At 44.8% G+C, this 25,766-nt stretch overlaps 1 protein-coding gene across 1 annotated transcript in view; it reads right to left on the reverse strand.

Annotated features, from left to right (window-relative positions):
* LOC123753853 (uncharacterized) overlaps positions 1-25,766 on the reverse strand; it is a 100,596-nt gene that overhangs the window by 20,490 nt on the left and 54,340 nt on the right. Inside the window, exons 4-5 of the mRNA XM_069301903.1 lie at positions 23,003-23,212; positions 2,647-2,873 (exon numbers count right to left, since the gene is read on the reverse strand). Of these exons, the coding sequence (XP_069158004.1) occupies positions 2,695-2,873; positions 23,003-23,212 (389 nt within the window). The 3' untranslated portion in view covers positions 2,647-2,694. The remainder of the gene's footprint in view (positions 1-2,646; positions 2,874-23,002; positions 23,213-25,766) is intronic.

The raw sequence follows: 25,766 nt of genomic DNA on the forward strand, positions 1-25,766 counted from the left end.
ACAGAACGAGAGGACATGGATGGAAGCTTGAAACTCAGATGAGTCACAGAGATGTTAGGAAGTTTTCTTTTAGCGTGAGAGTAGTGGGGAAATGGAATGCACTTCAGGAACAGGTTGTGGAAGCAAATACTATTCATAATTTTAAAACCAGGTATGATTGGGAAATAGGACAGGAGTCATTGCTGTAAACAACCGATGCTCGAAAGGCGGGATCCAAGAGTCAATGCTCGATCCTGCAGACACAACTAGGTGAGTACAACTAGGTGAGTACAGGTTTCCCTTGCAGGACTGTTATTTTTTTATAAACCCACACACTACTTTGCAGTGTATGGGTCTCGTGGTGTCATTATTATTTCCTTCCTTTCTACTAGGACTGTGATGGAAAGTTTGAGCTCTAGTTGTTCCTTTTCCATTGCCGTTACTAATCCATATGCTGTAGGAAAGTGGTCTGTTTGCATTATCTGGAATTTTGGAAGATGTGCAGAGTTTAACGTTGTCTGGTGTGAGACTGGTGGTGTCCTCTCCTGTCTCATAATGTTGTACTGTGGCTGGGCTGTGGAGAGAGGTACATTGTGTGACATTGGTTGGTGTGTGACTGGTACTGTTCTCTCCTGTCTCATACTTTCGTCTTGGGGCTGGATTGTGGACAGAGAAGCATTGTCTGACACTGGCTAGTGTGTGACTGGTGCTGTCCTAGGTCCATTATGTCTGGTGTCTGTCTGGAAGAAGCACGTGGTGAAGCCTCGACAGCAGTTTTCTTCGGTGCCTGTTGCACCTCGGTCCACTGTCCCTACTTATCTGAAAGCTGCCTCCATTGCCTCTTTCACTTTGACTTCCCCAATGACGTCTCCACATAGTGAGGACTGATTCACTGCCCTACCTAATGCCTGAGACACTCCTAGGCCTGGTGAAATTCCTTCCCCTCTACCGGAGGTCGTAAAGTGAATCCTCTAGGTGGAATCAGGGATACCTTACACCTAATTGAGCTGTTTGGCCTACCTTTCCCTGTAAGGCTCAGTGCACCTTCTAAGGTGCTCCCTTGTGGTGATGTCTGCAGAGTATCGCCTCGCCCTGTAGGGCAGGACTCTAAGTGACCTGGTCAGTGATACGGTCCTCACAAAAAAAATCATAGGCGACAAATGCGGTACGACAGTTTGGGTCGCCTGCATTCTGGGTTGCGCAGAATACCAGTCAGCTGGACATCAGATAATCAACAATGTTGTTTGTCCATCAGTTGTAGTCGAAATCGGAATTATTTCCTTCCAAACAAGATATTCTCTGAGTTTTGGAGTATTGATGTATTATTACTATCAAAATCACGATGATTTGATCTGACGGGTGCTCAGAATCTTAAGTTTTGCAGGGAACAAAAACGTCTGCGGCCAGCTAGCAATGGTGTCAGCAGCAAATCCCCTGTCTCATGTTGTTCTCATGAGTGCACCTTTTGTAGCACTCTTCATACCATGTTGCTCCTATGAGTACACCTTTTGTAGCACTTTTCATGCCATGTTGCTCCTATGAGAACACCTTTAATAGCACTCTTCATACCATGTTGCTCCTATGAGTACACCTTTTGTAGCACTTTTCATACCATGTTGCTCCTATGAGTACACCTTTTGTAGCACTTTTCATACCATGTTGCTCCTATGAGAACACCTTTAATAGCACTCTTCATGTCATTTGGCATTTAACTGTTGTAGCTGCTGTACATTCACATTTCTGAGCCAATTATTATTATGTACCCTACTCAGGATCTTATAATTCTCTTTTCCCATGCATAATACAAGTTTATCAGAATTCAATTAATTGTCAATAAGTAAGTTGATATTAGCGTGGCGCAAAATTCACTTTGCATAATCAGTTAGAAGTTTGGGATTTTGGGTAGATAAAAGTTGCTCCACCTGACGACGGCTTCGCATGTTGCATGAACTTTCCTATGATCTAGACTTAATTTACAGAGATTTATTTATTGATTCAACACCTCATTGAAAATTTTTAAGGAAAGACAAATGCAGAAAACAAAAAATGTCAATTACTAAGATAACAAGTCCAAACTTTTAGTGGCATATATGGAAAAAGAGAAAATAAATGCAGAAAAAATTGTGTTATTGAGAAAACATGAACTATCTCCGTATTTCTTAACCGCTAAACATATAACAAAATTTTTAAAAACATTCTTGTTCATTGTTTCATGATTACTAAAAAGTTTACATGAATTTTTCAGACATTCTGAGAGTGGATGGGGGGGGGGGGGGTTAATATACTAAATTTTAGATATGGAATATATGACAGTTATCTTGAATAACTGATGTCATAAAAACTCGGGAAGCCACTGATGGACTCACCAAGAAAAGGCATTTCATTACATTCATTGCTCGATTTTTTAATTTATATATTTACAAGATATTTGAAATTTTATGTTTTGTTAATTTGACACAGTAATGAGCCAGGGGGATGAGAGAACGGCACACTTCAAGGATTAACATGCTAATAAGCTGCAATTCAGTCTTATATCTCAATCATGACAAAACATACCACGAGTTGAGTCGTTCATATGCCACATGCTGCAGCTCATTCATATCATAACATTAAACAATTACATTAAAATATAACTGAAAAGTAAAATTTGTGTAAGTTTATACTGACCTGCAGCTCCAGATAGTAATACAACAATTTAATGAATGTATTTGAGACTTAGTCGGTTCTTCTTCCTGTCCAAGTGACTTGAAAACCCAGAATTCCGAAACTTCGAGCCAGATCTCTTAGGCGATGATCTTCTTCCAGGGAAAGGTAGTCTGTGACCTCCACTAAGAGGTTGTTGGTGGTGACGCCCTCACGGTCAAGTCCTCTCAGAAGATTCTCCACACCTACACCTGCAGAAAGCAGGGAACTTTGAATCCTAAAATTTGCTTTTGCCACACACTTATGTAACACAATTCTCATCAAAATCCACACTTGGCTACACAACACACCCATGCATTAAAAAACGGACACCAATTCCCACAGGTTGCAATATTACCTACATAACAAAATCTTCATAAGTCACAAACTCATACATCAAAATATAGCATGGAATGTGATGTTCATGGCGGTGGAAATAGTGTTCAACTTACAGTAAAACAAATTACAGGAAGTTTTAATGGGCGCAGAAGAAACATCCCTCCTCCTCCTCCATTACATAAATGCACTAAAGCTACTGTCCCTTGCTTCTATATCATGCAAAATGATGAAGACGACTGAGAGAATGGGAGACTGTTTGTGGAGAAGAACCTTAATAACACAACCCAAGCACAGAACAACAACTCTTGCCTTATAAAACTGACTAAATTATATGACTGGGAGACGGAAATCAGATAAGGCAGAGAACGGTAAGCTGACTTAATATTTTCTGCATTATCAGAGAAAGGGCCTTCTACTAGTGTACATGTTGGAGAAAAATAATTTTTGGGGGAACCTGCTTCAATTGAATAAAGAATTTCCTGGGGCAAAAGAAATACAGTCTCAGTGAGAGGAAAACTTCAAAGTTACCATATATGTTACCACATTGACCAGCACTAGGACCTGCCGATAATGGAAAGATTGATTGACGCAGCCCTTTTTTCCGAGGGGCGCATCTACGTCAATAGTTTTCTCTGGGAAGGGAGGGGGAAAGATGGTAGAGGAGTTCATAAACAATATTTCCACTGTTATGTAAAGAAACCTAACCATAACATTAAAGGGGCACAGAGACAACAATTTTTTTCGTGAGATAAGGGGAGTAGTAAAGGATTATGTTCTTATGTGAACACAGAAAAACACGACAGTTTTAATAATACATTCCTTCGTATTCTTGTCATAATAACAACACACACGCGGTCTGGAGGTGGGCGTGATCGGAAACATTATGTGGTATGTAAAAACTGATCTTGCCATAATACAAACAGTGTGAGGTTCAAGGCCAAACATAACCTTGTTGGGTAATAGGGGAGGTAGGAAGGTGAAAAGTAGGAAGTGAAGTAGGGAATGAGGCAACGAACACACATACGACAGAAGAGGAGAGATAACAAACAGAAGGAGAGAAGGGAAGGGAGATAGATAAATACTGTGGAAGGAAAAGACACAAGGTGGAAGAAATAGGCAAGAGAGATGGCCAGAAAACGGGTCAAGATTAGAGATTAGCAATCCCGCAATGTGGCTCAAACTATGTGAGAAGGCTTGTCTGTAGTCATGAGCCGTTCTGATTCGACTGGTAAGCACATCAAAGCCTTCCCCACCAGAGAGATGTTGGCGAACTTATTGTAATGTACAAGGCCAATGTTCTCGAGGTTCTTCATCTTGCCCATCTTAGTGGAGAAGCAGAAGTTGACACTTAAAACACAAGGCGCTCAGCTGTCAACAACCTCATGCTAATTGTGCTTTTCTCAAGAATATAACTCCATCATCGATCATTCATTACTAGGCTGATTCGTATTTGAGACATGTTTACTAAACACGTAGATACCCATGATCTCAAGGCCGCCAACCACATGAAGGCTTCAACATACAGTTGGCTCTTAGTCAATCTTATATCTTAGATAATAGTCACAATTCCATCCTTAGCCTAGCATATGACTCCTCCTTCATAAGAGTTCTTCTCGATCAGTAAGTTTTGTTTTCGTTCATGCAATTATTTTTGCCATCATGATAAACTTAGACGGAAATAGGCAGGGGTTAGTGTGAATGGGATTTGGTAGTTTCAGGGTGAATTTATTGGTGATACGAACTTAAGAGAGCGAGGACAGATTTCCGCCAAAAAGGTTGATGACGTTGGAATGATCTTAAAGTCAAAAATAATTTATAGTCACAAGTTAAGATCCCCCAGTTCATCCTAAGATTCACTACACCTATATGATACTTATTCTGCACTGTGTATTGTTTTGGACTGAAACATTGTCAGTTTCTTGGTTGAGTAAGCAAGAAGGTAGCATGAAGTGATGGATATTGTTATACCCAATCTTTAAAGAGTTCCGGATCTTTTATGGAACATTCTGGGAAATAAAAGCAACAGCTGGCAGAGGAAGGTAAACGAATGACGTCACCATAAGCCTATAGGAAGAGGCTGAGGTGTGACGTGGCTGAAGGTGGGGTCCCATGATTGGCTAAGACTCAACGTGAGTGTGTGGCTGAGAGGGAAATAACAGCATTTTGGTGTACGTCGTCTTTGCTGTTTAAATTCTACCAGTAACAACTAGGAAGAGGCCTGTGAATCGTGACAAGAGAGGAGACGTCCATCTCTGAGATGTGACCACCTCTCACTTGCACTATCGCAGGGTGGTACAGGAAGGGCATTTACCAGCGCCGCAGTGAATTCCTCCACCTTCTGAAGGTCACGGGTCTTGTTTACGTTAATGCGTGGTCTTCCCTCATTCATTGCTCTGTGGATTTTCTGGGGCTCGAATTTTACTCTGCAAACGACGAGAGAGTGGCCGGTGTCGCAATCTGCGCTCTGGAAGCTAGGGGTTTGTTTGACGTTTCTCAGATTGCTACGCCCTGTAAGCACCAGGTCGAGTTAATGCCAATGCTTTGACCTGGGGTGTTTCCAGGAAACCTTATGCTGGGGTTTGGTGTCGAAGAAGGAATTGGTGATGCAGAGATCATGACGGCAGCAGAATTCCAGGAGGCGCTACCCACTCTCATTCATCTTCCCAAATCCAAACTGGCCCAGGCAGGAAGGCCAAGAGCTGTGATCAGAACCAACTTTTGCATCAAAATCTCCCAGGAGGAAGACTGGCTCTTGTTGAGGTATGTCTCTGAGAGTTAGGAAGAGGTCATCATAGAATTCGTCCTTCGCTTCGGTAGAGAAGGTCAGTGTTGGTGCATAGGCATTGATGAGGCTGACCATTCCTGCTGCTGTATGAAGCTGAAGTTTGATGATCCTTTCAGATCCCTCCGTGGGCGGTACTTTGGACCCTAACAACCTGTTCCTGATGGCAAAGCCAACGCCATGCTCCCTTACCTCTTCTGGTGGTTTGCCCTGCCAGAAGAAGGTAAAGTCCTTCTCCCGTATGCTGACGGTCGCGGGGAGACGTGTCTCCTGCAGGGCTACTATGTCCATCTGGAGCCTGCGCAGTTCATTGTTGATCACAGCTGTCTTGTGGGCGTCGTTCACCTCCAGTAGATCTTCCGAGAGACCCGGTGTCATGGTCCTTACATTCCATGTGCCCAGTTTGAGAGCTGGGTGGCTCTATGTTTATTTTCTTTTGCCTGGTGCATGGTTGACGATCCGCTTATTGGATTGTGGCCTAAGCCCCACGCACCCAGTGGAGCAGGCGGACCGTGCCGGGATAGCACCTGCTGGGGGCTGGGGGCTGCTCAGCGTGAGGTGGGCAGTAGCTGTCCTATGAAATCGGAAGATTTCTCCCACCGACGGAAGCAACCCCTGGTGCCTCACTCTTCGCCAATTGAGTGGTAGGCTTATCACCGGTAACTGTCGCTTCCCGTGTTGAGCCATCGCCATGGCGATGCTGGAGTGTCCTCTCCAGGGCCCAGGCTTGGGCAATAATTATGGAGGACCAGCTGTTGCCCATGCAGCAGATCCACCCTCTCCACGCCACCGATGTGATCCAAGGGAAAGGCAGACGCCGATACGCTTGGGACCAGTGTCGTCGCAGGCGTTGCCAGAATGTAGCTGTGAACAGCTGCAAGCTGCCTTAGGGTCTCCGACTCCGGATTTTTCCTCAGGGTTGACTCCCGAAGTCTTTCCCATGAGTGGGTTTAACCACAAGACAGCAGAGGTTTGAATTCGAGGTTTTCCTTCCCCTAGATGAGCTGCCTTCCCAGGCTAACGAGTCCCATCTGCCCAAAGGAACTGCTTTTATGGCGCCAGAGGCCCGCCTTCGCCCCTTCTCCTGTTGGTAGAAGCAGTTCCGCCAGGCCTGAGCCACACGTGCAGGCCAGGAGCTGGACTTGGTTGTCAAAGGCCATTTGAGACGCACGCCATCAGGGGCACTTTACAGGCTGTGGGGAGCCTGTATCTCTATAACCCTTTCCCCCAACTATAACAACCCTTGGAACCAACCATGGAACCAAACCCTTTGAGTTTGTAGTGCTAAGCATAATGCACCAATGAAATTTCGTGTTAATTGTGTGTGGCCGCTGTCTCTGGCGTGCACCCCCCTCCCCTTCAATAGCCTCTCACAGGTCTCGCCTGCCTATCCAGTAACCAACTCCCTGTGCTGGACCTGACGCCTACCGTTCTCCTACGCCCAACGTCACTCCACCCCATCTGTCACCCAACGCCCACCATCACCCTATGACGATTGTCATCCCGCTCCCACCGTCATCACACGCCCTGCGGCTACCCCCACCATGAAGGGAGGAAGATGGATGCATGTAGTGTGGTCAAGAGAGGGGGGTTCACCCGTGTGTCAATGAATGTTTGAAAAAGATATGTCGAGTCTAGTTTTGTGGTGAACATAGCGAGCATATTGTCATGAGTGCATCACACACTCAGTGAGCCAGAATACGTTCATCAATGTGTAGTGATATAAAAGTAATCATCCCAGAATTGAGTATTACCCTAAACCCCTTTCCTCCACTCCTAGTGTATAGTGTCTTCCATCCCCATTGTACCCGCTCCTCCGTCCTCCTCCCTCCACCGATCAGGCGGTCACGCCCTTCCTCACTGCCCGGGCCAGGGCACAGCCTCCCATGCATCCCCACCCCCAGGCATCTAGACATGGCGCATGTTGTAGGGGGCTACAAGGTTTCTCCCAGACAGGAGGGAGAGATAAATACTCTATTGCAAGGTGATAATCAAACCATCAAATGATATGGAAGAAGTGACCGCTGCCAGCCAAGGTACTCCCAACACAGCCAAACAAAGAAGAGGCAAATGCAGGGTTTATAGGGACAGCATCAGCATCAACTCCATCTCTAGAGTAATACACCAGCATAGTAACTGTGCTGGGTTAGGGAGGCCTCCCGTGGAGGGAGGCAGCACTCAGGAGACAAATGCACCAGTACACATCACAACAGATTTTATAGCAACAAACGACCTGCTAGAGGTGATTAAAGCAACCTGAACCAGAACCCTCGCACACATCCACCTCCCGCCCATTTGCTGCCGGGAAATACACGGACCTCATCAGAAAAGTCAACAGAAGGTCCAGTGCCCTTGATATACCGGATACCATCAAAGCATGGCACAGTTTGCTACTTTTTGGAAATGCATATTTTTTGTGTACCAGACAGAGGAAGCAAGACAATAGCCTCATCCGTCAACAAAGCAATTATGTATTTTCCTAGGGATGAGAGCGAAATTTGCCTCCCCAAACACCGCCGCAACAAACAACAGGAAATTAAGTAGTCATATCAGCAAGAAAATTGAAGAAGGAAATACAGTGGGGCACTCAGGTTGATCACAAGTGAGGACAAAATTTTACCCAGTGATGAAACACTGAGATAAAAACACCCCCTCAGGCAAGTAGGGGGACCTCCCTCGCTGGTCAGGGTTTCCCCCAAACCAGGAACCTCTCGTCCTCCGAGAGTCAGATGTTTATAAAGCTATCGTTTCATTTCCCAGAAAGAAAGAGGTTTCTCAGAAAGTTACACAGGGGTCAACAATTCAAGGAAACTGTTAACTCTGTTCTTGGTACAGTTGCAGAGGCGCTCCAATCACAAATCACAACATTTGTTAGCAACTGCTTCACCGGGTTAATGCCTGTCAAAATCAAACCTTTTTCTTTAGTGCATCCCAGTGATCCCTGAAAAATGAAGGATAGAGGGATCAGACCCATTGCCGTTAAAGGACCCATAACCTTTGCCGCCTAGTTGCAAAGGCTGATGTCAGTAGTATGAGAATGGAAGCAGCCACCATGCTGCAACCCAACCAGCTGAGGGTTTGGGGTCTCCCAAGGCTGTGAAGCAGCAGCCTATGCTGCATGTGCCTTCATTAGTTCTTTTACCGAAGACAAGGCAGTAGTAAATTAAATATCAAAAAGTTTTCAACCTGGTCAAAAGTGAAGTAGTCCTCCCTGCAGTCAAGGAACATTGCCGATGCATTCTCCCTTTTGTGTCAGCCGGGTACAGCAAAGGTTCAACGCTCATGTTTGGCGAACACGAACTCACCTCAGCAGATGTAATTCAATAGGGAGATCCCCTTGCACCCTTCCTATTTTGCAAAGCGGTTCGATAAATCACAAGTAGACTGTCCAGTAAACTCAACATCTGGTTCCTAAATGATGGCACTCTAGCAGGCACACAAGACTCCCTGCTGGAAGACCTGCAGCTGGTGAAGTCACAGGGAAAGACCCTGGGTCACGTCCTTAACCCCCTCCAAGTGCGAAATTATTTCATCCAGCGAGGTAGTCATTAATGCAGTGAAATCACTTTTCCGGAAGTCGCAGTCATTGAACCCAATGACAGCACACTACTTGGAGCACCTTTAGGCCACAATGCCATTGCGGCAGTACTTGATGAAAAGTTGAATGGTCTAAAAAAGCTGGAAGAGAGAATAGAGGACTTGAACTCTAAGATCTTTGTTAGAAGGTAGCCTTCTACCTTCTCACAAAGTGCCTTACCTTACCAAGGTTAACATACATTTTTAAATGTACACCCACTTTTGGCAACCCACAACTAAGTTGATATGACGAGCTCCTTAAGTCAATATTCAATATGACACTAAACCTACCTTACCTTGAGGTTACCTTGAGGTGCTTCCGGGGCTTAGCGTCCCCGCGGCCCGGTCGTCGACCAGGCCTCCTGGTTGCCGGACTGATCAACCAGGATGTTGGACGCGGCTGCTCGCAGCCTGACGTACGAGTCACAGCCTGGTTGATCAGGTATCCTTTGGAGGTGCTTATCCAGTTCTCTCTTGAACACTGTGAGGGGTCGGCCAGTTATGCCCCTTATGTGTAGTGGAAGCGTGTTGAACAGTCTCGGACCTCTGATGTTGATAGAGTTCTCTCTCAGAGTACTAGTTGCACCTCTGTTTTTCAACGGGGGTATTCTGCACATCCTGCCATGTCTTCTGGTCTCATGTGATGTTATTTCTGTGTGCAGGTTTGGGACCAGCCCCTCTAATATTTTCCACCAAGACTTAAATGACAGTCAGTGGCACCAACCAAAACTACCAGTTAGATTTGGGGAATAGGCATACGACAGCGGTAGGTAGCACTTCCAGAATTCTTATCTCATGCAAAGCAGCCAACGAATTAGTAGGGAACATCGTACCAGAGAGTATGAGTGACTCAGTGGGAACTTCTGATCCAGAGTTCATTAAAGCAGCCAGTCAATGGGAAAACATTGCACACCCTTTAGCCTAACCACAAGCCCCAAAAGACCACAGACAGGCCCACTGAGATAGCTCCAAAATGGAAATGACTGCCACAGCAATGCTTGAAAAAGAATCTGGTGAGAACAAAGCCTGCCACCTAGCGGTAACAGCACTGCATGCCGAGGATTATTTATTTGCTGTGCTAAATTAAGCTCTGGAAACTTGCCTTGATCATGACTCCTCTGTATTGGAGTTGCCCTTTGCCTCGCCGCCCCCATCCTCACTGAACACAGGTGCATCTGCGGAAGCATGGTGGCAGACCATTATGGTCATCATGTTGATCAGACCACACACTAGAAGGTGAAGGGACGACGACGTTTCGGTCCGTCCTGGACCATTCCCAAGTCGATTGTGCAAGGACCATTCTCAAGACAAGGACCTGGACCATTCTCAAGACAATCGACTTGAGAATGGTCCAGGACGGACCGAAACGTCGTCGTCCCTTTATCTTCTAGTGTGTGGTCTAGTCAACTTACTTTAGCCACGTTATTGTGACTCATCGCCTGTTTATGGTCATCATGGTCTGGTGTGTTGTAAATCACAACGTAAGATTGCAGGACATGAAGAAGTCAACGACATCATCAAGAGGAGCCTCGTCACAACCCGCTGCCCAGCTCAAAGAGAACCACACCTATTTAGACCCAACGAACCTCAGAAACATCCAGGCGGAGTCACCATGCTTCCATGGAAGGATGGCAAGCAAGAGGTGTGGGACTACAAATGCCAGTACATACCACAGTGGCCAGTACCTACCTCCAACACAGCACAAGCGAAGGTGATGGCGCTGCTTCTTTCAGGGAAACAGAGAAAGCCATGAAATACAGAGGTCTGGCACACTGCTACAGCTTTGCTTCGATTGGCTCGGAGACCCTTGATTCATGAAGTTCCTGAAGGAACTGGGCAACAAACTGATCAGTGTTACGAAAGATTAAAGAGCGAAAAGCTTCTTGTTCCAGCGTTTCAGTGTCGCAATTCTGAGGGAAGAGGCATACTGCATCTGGGGCACGCGTCCAACCTCGGAGACGTTCGAGGAAGTGTTTTACTTGCATCAATGATTGAACCTGTTTGTGACATTTATTAATGTATTCAACTGGTGTTTTTTTTATTTTACTTGTAATGGTTATGTTATATATATTCCATTCACCTGGGCTGTATGGGTCTCGAACCATGGATCCCATGCATGTGAGGCCGATGCTCTATCGACTGGGCTATGAGCAGTCTCATAAAGGAAAGATTCCAGAAGCAGCATCTTGCTACCAAACTGGATTTTTCGAATTTCCATGATTACAACTGAAGCCCAGAGGAATTACTGACCCTACACCAATGTCATATAAATTGTCATCCACACTTCATTGGAAATAAACATTCCATTAACCCAGGCTGTATGGGTTTTCCTGTATGCATCGGGAAAATAATAACTTTCTCACCTTACTCTTCGTGACTCATTCCATATGCATTCATGCACTCCCTCAAATATATCATAGTGTCTAAATAACTCTCTGTTCTAGGTCCTGAGGCCCACCACTAAGAATATCCGTCTAAGGTTCTTCATATGAGGTAGGTACTCCTGCAGTCTCTTCAATATTTTCTGCTACTTGAAGTCCCACTTAATACCTGTGAAGTTCTTCTACGCGGCTTCACCAAAAAATGTGTAGCTCCACTACACTTGAAGTTCCACTCTACCACTGAAGTTACACTCTATAATTGAAGTTCCATTTTATACTTGAAGTTCTACTCCTCATTCAAAGTTCTACTCCACCTAATCTTCACCAGACACAAAGTTCCTCCACGAACTTCCCCATACACAAACCTGTAATTCCATTACCATACCATAATAACATATTTTCCTAATACAGTATAAATAAAATATATTTAAAAATATTAAAATTTATCACCAGACGCACCACTCCGCGCTGGTCCTACCATGGTGGGTATGCCCCCCATGTTTGGTCGAGTTCATACTGAAATTCTCCTCCGAAGGGGGTGCCAAAGCTATACCCTCATCAGTCACTCACTGACCTCCGTCGAGCAAGCAAGTATCTCTCTTGCCCCCATCATGACCAATCATCTCAAACTCTATATACTCTCACTGTTTTCATGAAATCTCTAACCTATATTCACTAACGTTTTCAATGATCGCTGGGCATACGATCAAGCAATTATTAGCATTATAATATAATATATAGAGCGCTTACCGCAGAAAGAATAATGCGACGTCGCTTTTCCGACGAAGCCCAAAATAAGGTGCTCACCCAAGTCATCCATAAGTCCTCTTGGACTGTCTCTAAATTTTTCTTCCAGTCCCCACTTGAATATGCAGAGTCGCCTTGCATGTTTCACCTGCTATATTTCATCCACTCAAAGGGTCACGTCACGTAACATAATGTCGACATCTTATCTCACCTCGCATCTATAAGATGCACGTCCTCTGCTTGCCTCTCTTCAGTCTTTACTGATGTTTGCTTAGTTTACTTCCTTCCCCTGACTCCTACATACAGTCAGGTGTGTAGAATAACTCTCACAAGGAAGATCTTGTGAGGCTAACATCACGTTACCTGGGGTTCATAACAATATCTCCTCAGAGGTCTGACCTTAAAACAATTATCTAAAGCCAAGATGTGGTTCCATGGACCTCAGGGGCTAGTCAGTGACCAGTGGCCTAAACAAAAGCCACAAGTCATCGTGACCAATGTCATTGCTCCCACTGAGATCCCAGAGCCACGCTTGACTTCAGTAATTGATTGCACTCAGAATTCTGAACTAAATAAACTTCTAAGAGTCACACAAAACGTGTTTGATTTTCTACAATGGATTGGAGTCAAACATAAATTTCCCAGTGCTCTCAAGTACTGGGTAAACAAGCCTAGGTACAAACATATGGCGAGGATTATGAAAACTTCCCACCTAAAACCAGCAATAATCTGGCTCTCTAGATTGACCCAGACAACCTCAACATTTTGCGTTGCGGGGGACGAGTTCAGCACACAAATGATGACCTAGAAGTTAAACATCTTTGATTTCATCCCAGGAATCACTGAATATGCAGATTGTTTATGCTTCATATCCACAAGCGCTGCACACTCCATGGTGGGGTACTGGATACCCTCACCACCATAAGATAGCAGTATTTGCTTCCTCAAGGTCGTCAGACTCTAAAGTCGATACTTATATCCTGTGTTGTTTGCCAGAGGTACAACATTCGGATGTGCCCTTATCCAAGACCTCCATCACTCCCTAAGGAACGGGTTGTTCAAATTCGTTCTTTTGAGACCACTCGGGTGGACTTCACAGGAGCAATGACCCCAACTGGCACCTGGGATAAAATCCCAGTGAAGGCGTTCATCTTCCTTTTTACATGTGCCAACACATTAGGAGTCTATTTAAAGGTGACTCTTGTCATAAGTGTAGAGTCATTCATCCAGGCTTTTCTCAAGTTCGCAGCCCATCGATCCTGCCCCAAGTTGATGATCTCAGACAATGGGTCCAACTTGGTGGCAGGAGAAGCATGCATGAGGGATTCCTGGGATCACCCAGTTGTTCGCACTACCCTTAATCAACAGCAGTGTTACTGGAAATTCATACCACACAGAGCACCGTGACACGGAAGGTTCTACCAGCAAATGGTTGGTATAGTAAAACTCTGCCCAAGGAAAACCCTGCATCGCCAAAAATCAATCTCCAGGAGCTCCAAACCCTTTCTCCTCCTTTAACATAAACTGAGTCTTGAGTGGCTTTAACTGACCCCTGACTTACCTCTCTGACCATAACTCACAACATGAATCACTGAGTGCATCTCATCTGATGTATGGAGGCCCTCTAAATCCTATTTCATCCCTCTCTGATGAGTGACCAGGAGATTCTTCACATGTTGGGAAGAGCGACTTGATTCAGAGTTATAAACACCTTTCCAGAGTGATAAGGTGATGGAATGAAGTTTGGACTCGAGAATATTTAACTGCTCTACATGTGTACCACTATGGGCTAAATAACCCTAATAATAGAATACAATATATGCCTGGCCATGTTGTTTTGGTGGACAGTGACAGTCCAAGCTCAGAGTGACAACTAGATCGTATTGTTTCTGTCCATCATGAGGATAGTAAAAGTGAAGTGCAAAGGCACCCCTAGCCTCAAGACACTGGAAAAGCTAGTACCATTGGAGTTAGCGAGAGATGAAATCGCCCAAAGTCCTCCACAACCTGAAATTCCAGTTCGAGATGTTATCCCGTACGAACTGCCACACAGAAGTGCAAAACTATATTAAAGCAATATTTTAATAATTCTGACAGAGTAATAAAGTGTTTAGTCAGTTCTAAACAGTGAACTCCGACCCATGTTTCTCCCTTCCCTCCCCCACGGGGAATTATGTGAGAAAACGTCCCACATCACATCTAAATTCTTTAACACAACATGCAGTAAAAAATTACTGCTGCTTTTGTGTCAACCACATTATAAATTAAATTATATTTGTTAGCCCTAAAAGAAGGGCGTACTTGAAAATTTCTCTCTAGAAAACGTCACCACAATCCTCTCGAACCAAAATCTAATTACTCATTACAACTCGAAAGGCATCAGTCTGAGGACTGGGGGTACTAATAATTAATATTTAATTATTAGTACTTAAATAAATTAAATATAACTACTTTTGGGGATCAGTGAAAACGAATTTGGGGACGGAGGTCCCTACCAGTCCCATGAGGAGGACTGCCTATTGAATTCGGGACTGAACAGACGTGACGACTGTCATCAGGAGTATTGTTTAATTACAAGTTATTCTTGTGAATTTGTGCAGCTCGGATCAATACCATCAGTTCCTGGAAGTCAATGTTTCCGATTTAATATTTTAGTGTTAGAGCTCTTCCATTTATTTATATACTGTCTCGGTTATGACATAGGCCCTATGACAACCAAAGGGTAAATTGAACCGTGTAGAGGTCACAACTTGTTGATCGTCGCCTAGAGATGCCACAGCCATGTGATTGAACGTGGTCGGCCATACTAACTAGAGACACCATGCCCATGTGACTGACTTGAGTCTGGCTTGGCTACCTAGAGTGTCTACTATTGTAACAACTAAGCTATGTTTTTGTATTATAAAGAGTATAACTAATAATTAGTAGACGTTACCAATAGAATAATTTTAGTTAACTTTAACTAAGAAACCCCCTCCCTGTCCGGCCCATTGTTGCCGTGAGGAGGCTTGGTGGGCGGCTGCTGGGGTGTGATGCTCCATGGGACAGTCCTCAGTTCATTTGTAGCCTTGTGCTCCTGCTGCTGTCTTTTCAAATTTTGCCGGACCCCTTTTCCATTTCCTTCTATTTCGTTTCTCACCCCCCCCCCCCCTCTCTCTTCTCCTTTCTCATCGTCATTTCCCGCCGACCTTTTGCCCGTCTTGATTATTCTTTTGGCGTTCTTTTATTTTGATGCCCGGGTGTTTGAAGAGGCATACTCTCTCACCCGTAGAACTGTGGTAACGAGCGAGGGGTGGGCACTTTTATTGTCAATCCTTCTTTCGTCACTGAACCCGATCTCGATGGACTGATCTTTCTTAAGGTGGCATTAGTGGGGACTATACTCACGACATACCCCTGTGGGCCCCGGCAAGACCGGCAACATGTATCTTGTTGGGTGTCCTATCCTCTAATTGTGGCTCCGTGGTTGGTGTGGGGGCACATTCGTGAATGAAATTCTTTCCTTGTTTTAATGTCAAATAATGTTCCGCTTATACCTTCTCGGACTCGTGGGGCGGGCGACCGAACCCCACATGATCTCTTCCCATACTACTGCGTTCCATACCTTATTTGGTCCCGCTTCGTGGTCTAAATACTTTGATTTTCTCCATCTGGATTCTACTCCTTGTGACGATTTCTCCCTCCATAGGCACCTTGTTGATTCAGTAGATGCCTCTGTTACTTTCAACCCCACTCGTCTCGGTATGCGTGTCGTTGCTGCTCCTTCTCAGGATGCAGCCACCAGTTTGGTCGCCTTATCCTGCCTTGGTGAGACCCCTGTTCGGGTCTCCAAGAACGATTGGTTAAATGCCAGTGTAGGCACCGTTCTCCTCCCACACCATATTGCAATCGGTTTTATCGGAATCTACGGGACAGCCACGAAGATATTCAGCATATCCTCAAAGCCCAGGGCCATTCTGTCCTCCAGGTGGACACGTTTACTCATGCCTTTTGTGGTCGTCGCCGTCAGCCCCATCGGGTTGTGAAAATTACCTTTGATGGTAGGATCCTTCTGCCCTCTGTCATTCCTGCTGGTGCCAGGTGCTCCGTCCAGGAGTACATTCCCTCTCCTCGGCTCTGTAATAAGTGCTGGAAGTTTGGGCATGGTGCTCTCCGATGCTCCTATACTGTCTCTCTCTGTCTCATGTGTGGGGCCAAAGGTTAGTGGTTTAGAAGAGCACTCCGACTAAGTCGGAGTGCACTTCTCCCCAGGCTCGCTGACTCAATTGCGGGTGAGGCACACCCTACCTTCTCCCGCGCGTGTATACATTACAAGCTTGAGGCAACCGTCCTCAACTTGAAGCACCAGGAACGTTTGTCTTTTCCTGAGGCGAGGCGCCAAGTTCGCCGTCTCCCCCCCTTTCGCTGGCGTCTCTTATGCTCGCGTGTTGCACCCTTCCTCTCCTCGTCCTTCCCACCTTCATCAGTCTCACAACCATTTCCAGGCCTTAAACCCGGACACACCCACCGCCTCCTCCCCTGTTCCTTTACGTTCTGTCCCAACGGATCCCCCTCCTAGTTCTCTGTCGGGGGTTCCCCTTCTTTCTACCCAGTCTGTCTTGTCTCCTGTGTCTTCTTTCTCCTCTCCCTCCATTCCTCCTTCCCATCCTTCTCCTCCGTCTCTTAGCTCTCTGCGCCGCCTATCTGTGTGGGCTGATGTCCATCACTCTCTCAGCGGTCATCGTGTTGTTTGCTTTCCTTCTTCTCCTGTTGAGACGCTCGAGTCTGTTGCCCAGTACGTTGTTGCTGGAACGCCTGTCTCTTTGAGTCAGAAGCGAAATCCTGGCTCATCTCCTTCCTCCTCCCCGGAGGGTAAGAAAGATTTGCTTTCTTCCTCCCCCCCACTTCTGACTCTATCGCTTCTTCCCCTTCCGTTACGGTGGTCGCGCCCCCTGTTCCCGCTATGGAGGTTTCTTTAGCCCTGCCTCCCTCTCCGTTGCTGCCCTTGCTGAGATGCACCTTCCAGTTTCTGCCCCTCCTCTTACTGCTGTCCTTGTCCCTCGGTTGTCTCCTTCTCCTCCTCCGGACCCTGCTCGTCCGCGTCTGGTCTGTTCGTCCGCTCCCTTCCCTCCATCCTTACTCAGTTTGCCCATGCCCCCCTAACCCTGATTTCATTGACCCTGATCCTGTGCTTCTTTGACGTGCTGTGTTACTGCTTAACCTTTGTTTCTTCATTGTTCTCTGTTGCTGTCCATTCTCTTTTTGTCAATGTCTATTCTTCAATGTAATATTCGTGGTTATTATGCCAATTTCCATGAACTCCAACTTCTGATTTCGCAGTTTTCGCCCCTCTTTGTCTCCAGGAGCTGATTCTTGGTGCTCATCCTGGTTGCTTCCGTGGCTATTCCCTCCCCGGAAAATGGGAGAGAAAGTTATGCTTTTGTTATGCTTTGTTTATGTTATGCTTTTGCATAACTCTTCTGCTCTCTTCATTCGTTCTGATGTTCCCTCTGTCCCCTTACTTTTTCCGTCGCCTCTCCAATGTTCTGCTGCACGTGTCTTTGTGCATAAATGGTAAACGGTTTGTTCTATTTATCTCCCCTCAAATGTCCGGCTTTCTCTTCCCGATCTTAAACACCTTCTGGACTCCTTGCAAGAGCCTGTACTCATGCTGGGTGATTTCAATTGTCGAGTTCTTGATGACCTCCACGGCAGTGACCATTTCCCCATCCTTGTTACCTTTTTCTCTTTTCACCCTCCCCTCTCCTTCCCTAGGTGGCAGTTTGTAAAGGCAGACTAGAAACTATTTATCCTCCATGCTGCTCTCTCCGACCTTTCCATTCTGCCTCTCCCTCACGCCCTTCTCCTTTTTCATGACACTGTCTTAGACGTTGCCCTCTGCTCTATCCCTCGCTCTTCCTCTCGAGGAACGCGGAAGTGCGTTCCCTGGTAGAATGTGGATTATGCTCGGACTGTCCGCTGTAAGTGTGCAGCAAGGAAGAGATACTGCCGCCGGCAGACGACTGATTCTTTTCCTTTGTTTCGGAAGGCGATTGTGGTGGTCCGTAAGACAATCCGTATAGCTAAGTGTGAGTGTTGGAAGTTTATGTTTCCACCATTATGTCCAAAACTTCTCTGCCGCAGATCTGGAAGCATATCTGCAAGATTGCAGGTAAGTTTGTTCTCGATGTCTCGCCAGCCCTTAACCTCCGTGGTACTCTTGTGGCGGACCTGTTGCAGGTCGCGACTGAACTGGGTCCCCACTTTTCTTCTGTTAGCTCTGGTTCTTATCTTTCTCAATCTTTCCTTCTTCGTTCGCCTGTTCTTGAATCTCGTCCTTTAGATTTCTGCACGCATCTCAGGCATCTCATCAACCCTTCTCTCTCTCTCTCTGAACTTCAGTCTGCCTTGGCTCTGCGGTTCTATGGCAGCGGGCTCCGATGGCATTCATTATGAGATGCTTCGACGGCTCCCTCCGTGCACGTCTCAGTATTTACTGAGTCTGTATAATCGGGTCTGGGAGTCGCCGTCGTCAGTTACTGGGAGTCGACTGGCTCGATGCTGTGGTCCTCCCTGTTCGGAAACCCGGGTCTCTTGGGATCCCCTAAGGACTTTCGCCCTAATACCCTCACGAGTTGTGTCTGCAAACTCTTTAACGTATGGTTACCGTTCGTCTGATGTGGTTCCTGGAACACCATCACCTCCTCTCCCCTTCTCAATTTGGTTTTCGCAAGTGTCGCAGCACAGCAGATGTCTTAGTGAATTTGGAGGTTTATATTCGTACTGCTAATGCTGCGAAGACCTCCATTGTTGCCGTCTTTTTTGACCTGGAAAAGGCTTACAACAACACCTGGAGAAATCATATTCTGTCCCAACTTCATTCTTTTGGCCTTCGTGGTATCTCCCTCTCTTTCTTCGAAGCTTCCTCACTCGTCGTTCCTTTCGAGTGAGGCTTGGTACCACTCTCTCTGCCCCTTTTCGGCAATATGAGGGTGTACCCCAAGGTAGTGTTCTGAGCACTACTCTTTTCCTATTTGCCCTCAATGGTCTTCTTTCCTCCCCCCCTTCCTTCTGGCGTCTTCTCCGCTCTCTAAGTCGACGATCTTTCCCTTTGCTGTCGGGGTGATGATTCGCCACTCCTTAAACGGCGGCTTCAACTTGCGACTGATGCCGTGTCGCCTTGGGCCACCGATCATGGCTTCCGGTTCTCTACGTCTAAGACTTATGCTGTGACTTTTACTCGGAAGCATGTCGTTCTTCGTCCCTCTCTGTTGTTCTATGGTCATTCCCTCGAGTACAAGGATTCCTCTAAGCTTTGGGGGTTAATCTTTGACACCCGTTTGTCTTGGTCGCCCCATATTTCTTACCTCAGAGTTGAATGCTCTAAGGCCCTTAGCCTCTTTAAGATTTGCCCTGTACTTCTTGGGGAATGGATAGGCGCATTCTCCTCGTTTTACATTCCTCTCTCGTCCTGTATAAACTCGATTATGTTTGCCCAGCTTACTCGTCTGCTTCTCCTTCTACTCTTCACTGTCTTCATGCTTTGCCCCCATACTGGGTTGCGCCAGAGCTCTGGTCCCTTTCGTTCGACTCCCGCCCTCAGCTTAAATGTTGACACTGGCTTAATATCTCTCCAGGGCCACCGTGATCGCTACTGTCTTCGCTATCTTGCGCGGTCCTTGCAACATCCTTCCTCTCGCCTCTGTTGTGATTTAACTTCTACCCCTCCTGTGGTTCCTGTTCATCTTCCCCACCTCCCTCTTCTTTCTGTCCGGTTATATCGCTTACAGGATTCTCTTTCGGTTCGTATTTCTAATATTTCTCCTCTTATTGTTCCTTCCTTGCCCCCGTGGAGTCCCCCTTCCGAAGTTTAGTACATCCTTGACCCGCATCACTAAAGCTTTTACCCCTCCTAAAGTTATGAAACGCATTTTCCTTGAGCATTTTTCTTCGCAATCCCGCTCCGTTTCCATCTTCACTGATGGGTCGAAGTCTGCGGACGGTGTGGGCTACTCTGTTGTTTTTCCTGACCTCACTTATATGTGTCACCTACCTCCGGAGACCACCATCTGCACAGCAGAACCTTATGCTATTCTCTATGCTCTTCGTCTCCTGCTTTTTCGTTGTAAATCTTCGTTTGTGGTTGTCGTTGACTCTCGTAGTGCCCTCCATGGATCTTGGGTCCTTTAATCCGGTCCATCCAGCGGTCGTCGAGATTCAACATTGGCTGTTTTTTATTTCCAGTAAATTTAAGTCAGTTGAATTTTGCTGTGTTCCAAGCCATACTGGTCTCTCTTTAAATGAGCATACGGACTCTGCCGCTAGGAAAGCTGTCCACTCTTGTCCTATCTTCCATAAAGGTATTCCTTATTCTAACTTTTACCCAGTAATTCATTCCTCTATCCTTACTCGTTGGCAGGATTGTTGGTCTTCTGTTACTGGTTACAAACTGCTCACTCTTAAAAGTAGCGTGTCCTCATGACCTTCCTCCTATCACCATAAACGGCGATGGGAAACGGCTCTGGCAAGGTTGCATATTGGCCATACACGCTTAACTCACAGTCACTTGATGGAGCGCTGCCTTGCTCCTTATTGTCTAAATTGCATTGTCCCTCTTATCGTCGTGCGTATCTTAGTTGAATGTCCTGACTTCCAAGACGAGCATGAGTCTTGCTTTCTGACTGTCCCTCGCGGTCGCTTGTCCCTCGATAGAATTCTTGGTGAATCGAATACTTTTGATATCGTTCGCCCTATGCGTTTCTGTTCTCGTATTGGCATCCTTGGTGGAATTTAGCGCCCTGTGATTATTCCGCACATTTGATGGTGCTACATAGCCTTACTAGTTTGGTGCCTTCTTTTCATAATTACTTACTTTAACTAAAAAAACACTTATGAGGCAACTAACAAGGTAATTCCTGTTTAGCTGAAATTATAGATACCCCACCACCCACCCCCAAGTTTGTGACGAGTTTATTAGTGAGATAAATAGCTCTATACAGTAAAATTGAATAATTAAATAATTTTATAGCAAATTAGAACATAATTAATTTAAATACATAAATTAATATATAAACAATCCCACTGGTAAATTTCCCAGAAATGCGGTGAAGGGTGTGGAAGAGGGGTAAAGGGTGAAAAGAGGGATGAAGAGACCCAGAAGCAGCCAAGTACCCTGTCTATATATATAAATCGAAATGTTGGTATGTTTGATGTTGGAGTGGAAAGGGGAAGGAAGGGAGATTGGTTATAAAGAAAGGGTGGGAAGATGTGGAAAGGGGGTGTGGGAGGGAAGAGGGGGACGATGTGGTGAGAGGGGGAAAAGAAGAGGGTGAAATGTGGTGGTGAGTAGGGATACAGCGTAGTATATTTCTAAGAGACAATGTATGCTTGTTTGTTTGTCCTAGGTTGATGGTCAGATGCTTGGTTAGCTCCAACCAACTATGCAGGGTGAGTAGTCTGGGGTACAGGACTAATATAGACTGATCGGTATCAGTCCTATTGGTCTCATTAAGAAGTGATTGGAGCAAATGAGTGACCTCCTCACATGTTATAAGTGAAAGGTTGCTGGAAAATTCCCTAGATTTCCTTATATTTTTTTAGACACAGAGAGAGAGAGAGAGAGAGAGAGAGAGAGAGAGAGAGAGAGAGAGAGAGAGAGAGAGAGAGAGAGAGAGAGAGAGAGAGAGAGGGAGAGAGAGAGAGAGGGAGAGAGAGGGAGAGAGAGAGAGAGAGAGAGAGAGAGAGAGAGAGAGAGAGAGAGAGAGAGAGAGAGAGAGAGAGAGAGAGAGAGAGAGAGAGAGAGAGAGAGAGAGAGAGAGAGAGAGAGAGAGAGAGCATGAGAGGAGAGACTGAGACTAATTCAAAAAGGCACAGTGGCCTGATGGCTAAGTGGACAGCTGTCGGGATTCGTACTCCTTGGGTCAGGAGATCGATCCCCGGCAGAGGCTGAAACAAATGGATAGAGTTTCTTTCAACCTGATGCACCTATTCACCTAGCACAAGACACGTAACAGTAAATAGGTAGGTATTTAGACACTGAGAGTTAGACAGCAACTACCGGCTGCTTCCTGGGGGTGTGTTGTGTGGAAAAAAACAGTTGATTGATTGACAGTTGAGAGGTGGGCATAAAAAGCCAGAGCTCAACCCCTGCAAGCAAAACTAGGTGAGTACAACTAGGTGAGTACATCATCCACAGTGTCATGCGCCAGTGTTTTTAAAAATTGTTGGTTATTGTTAAAATAAATATAGTTTTACTAGTTTTATCATGTATTAATCATTAAGAAATATTTAAGATTCCTTCTGTAAATATCGATGTGACAAATTGTATATATGGTTTGGCAATATATTTGCACATCATAAAATGCATCACCACTTAGCCTTATAACTTGCATTAAAAAAAATGTTGGACTAAACAAAGCATACGGTTACTTTGGAAGAACTATGAGCAAGCAAAAAGTGCCAATAATTACACATTATGAATCAAATCAAATGGTTCATTATTTCTTATTATTCAAAGAATCCAAACATCCGTACGTACTTGTGAGATCAGTGCCCTGGTAGCTCAGGAAAGGATAATATAACTTTTTGGAGAGGGGACAAAGTTGTCGAGCCAGATGGCAGCACCAGTCGACGTCGGGACTGTCATCAGTTAAGCTGCAGACGATTGTCAGCTCGAGTCCCCTTCCTTTATAGGGCAGACTGGATAGTTTGGCTGGGTGCGTGAGTCTCTCGGCTTCCAGTCTAATACCTGAAGACATATAGTAAGATGTATCTACAAATTTTACTGGTAGCATAAGATAACATGATGGATTATTGCTTATCTAGTATGTCCATAAAAGTGTTTAAAACAGTCCTCCAGAGTGAAGAAGGATTGAAGCCTTTGACATTTCTCTCTTGCAGTGAAGGATACAGAGCACTGCGAACCCTTCGGGAAAAAAGGAGGAAAAGAACATGATGTAGAACAAATAAATTTCTGGGGAACAATGTAAGATCAAAAAAGTTTTCAGATATGGAAAGGCAGTACCATGAATGTTGCAGAAGGGAGAGAAACATCATAAATCTTGCAGAGAGTCGAATCACCATGAATCTTTTAGATATATAAAACTCTTTTTATATATAACTGTATATATATAAAACTCTGAACTGTAATGACTGTCAATCCAGGGCTTAGACGCTTCCTTGAATGTTGTAACAGAACCCATGGGCACCACACTAGAAACTTAAAACCTATTTGATATTCCACGAGAGCGAATTAACCAAACTAGATATGCTCAGCAAATCAAGGGACCCAATACATGGAACGACCTTCCCAATCATGTCAAAGGCTGTACCTCTCTCGACCAGTTTAAGAGAAAACCTAAGTACTATCTAATAAACTCCATGCAACCTACCTTACCTCCTAAATATTTCCTACGTCAATCTATGTCTTGTTATTTTCAAGGAATATTGATTATTGACCAACTTGCTTAAACTGCTCATATCTGTCATGTATAATCATAGAGAAAACATTGTAATTTACCTTATCTTAAAGAAAATTTTAATCTTCTGTCTATTTAGTTAAAAAAAAATTTGCTGTTCTGTGCATTTTCTGCTGTTCCGTCCATCATGTAATTATTATCATTCTCCTTTTCGTTTTTTTTCCTTTTTTCAATTCAATTTATGCTTTTGATCTCAATTAGTCTTAAGTTTTAGTCTAAGTTTTTTCCCACACCTTGCACCTTGCAATGCGTATTAGTGGCTTCACGCATTGAATGTATTAGTTCTATCTATTAGTCCGACATTATGTTTGTAACTCATTTTCAATGTATGTATGTTTACCTGAATAAACATCTTATCTTATCTTATCATATAAAGAGAAGAAACACCTTAAATCTTGCTGCGAAGGAGAAGAAGCAACAGTTGAGACCAGAGTGGAAGATCACCTGTACAAACAGTTGAGACCAGAGTGGAAGGTCACCTGTACCAACAGTTGAGACCAGAGTGGAAGGTCACCTGTACCAACAGTTGAGACCAGAGTGGAAGGTCACCTGTACCAACAGTTGAGACCAGAGTGGAAGGTCACCTGTACCAACAGTTGAGACCAGAGTGGAAGGTCACCTGTACCAACAGTTGAGACCAGAGTGGAAGGTCACCTGTACCAACAGTTGAGACCAGAGTGGAAGGTCACCTGTACCAACAGTTGAGACCAGAGTGGAAGGTCATCTGCATCAACAGTTGAGACCAGAGTGGAAGATCACCTGTACCAACAGTTGAGACCAGAGTGGAAGATCATCTGCATCAACAGTTGAGACCAGAGAGGATGGTCATTTGCACCAAAACTTACAACCTCTCGGAAAGGTCATCTTTGCCAACAGTTAAGACCACAGTGAAAGGTCATCTGTACTAGAAGTTAAACCAGGGTTTATGGTAATCTGTACCAAGTGTCGTTCAAAGTCAAGATCACCGTTAATAACAATTTCAGTTATTTGAAATTCTGAATAAGTATTACAATGAAATGTTTAGAAAACATTATTTTTTAACGATTCCATAAATTACTTGAACGTACTTGAAATGACACAAAAAGATGTTGAATTACATATTAAATCTTAATCAAATATATTTTATTTGAATTATTCGGAAAAACCGACACAATTTACTAACATTTAATACAAAAGGCAGATAATATTGCTGCTGTTTTGTACTAACAAATTAACTGAAAGAAAGCGAGGCTCCAGTGGAAATTTCCTCTGAAGAAAACGGGGATATAATTGTCATATGTCGCCATTAAATTCACCAGTTAATATTGAGAATTCTTCTTAAACCTCAGTGTCGTGACTGTAAACATCATAAAAACATTTCCCTTCAACCAAATTAATTATCAGTACTAAACTAGATTAAATGTGGGCCCTCTGTCCACTTCCTGATAAAACGCATTTGGTGAAAGAGCCCATGGATCAGTTGGAGGAGAGCTGGCAGACGCCATATTAAATTTGACACAACCACAAGTCTCGCTGGAGCAGAACAAGCTCCTCACAATTTTCCCTCTAGACACAGTGTTATGGAATGTAAACCAGCTCCCATCATCAGCACGATCTTCGTCAATAGAGGAAGTGTTCTTTATTTGATTCCAGTTCAATCTAGCTATTTCTGGCCAGTAATTTGAGAAAGGGAGGGAAAATGCATGCATGCATATAAAAACTTTTTCGGCTACCTAACCTAACCTAACCTATAAAGATAGGTTAGGTTAGGTTAGGTAGGGTTGGCTAGGTTCGGTCATATATCTACGTTAATTTTAACTCCAATAAAAAAAAATGACCTCATAC

Source organism: Procambarus clarkii, chromosome 46 (genome assembly GCF_040958095.1).
Source record: "Procambarus clarkii isolate CNS0578487 chromosome 46, FALCON_Pclarkii_2.0, whole genome shotgun sequence".
NCBI classification, from domain to species: domain Eukaryota; kingdom Metazoa; phylum Arthropoda; class Malacostraca; order Decapoda; family Cambaridae; genus Procambarus; species Procambarus clarkii.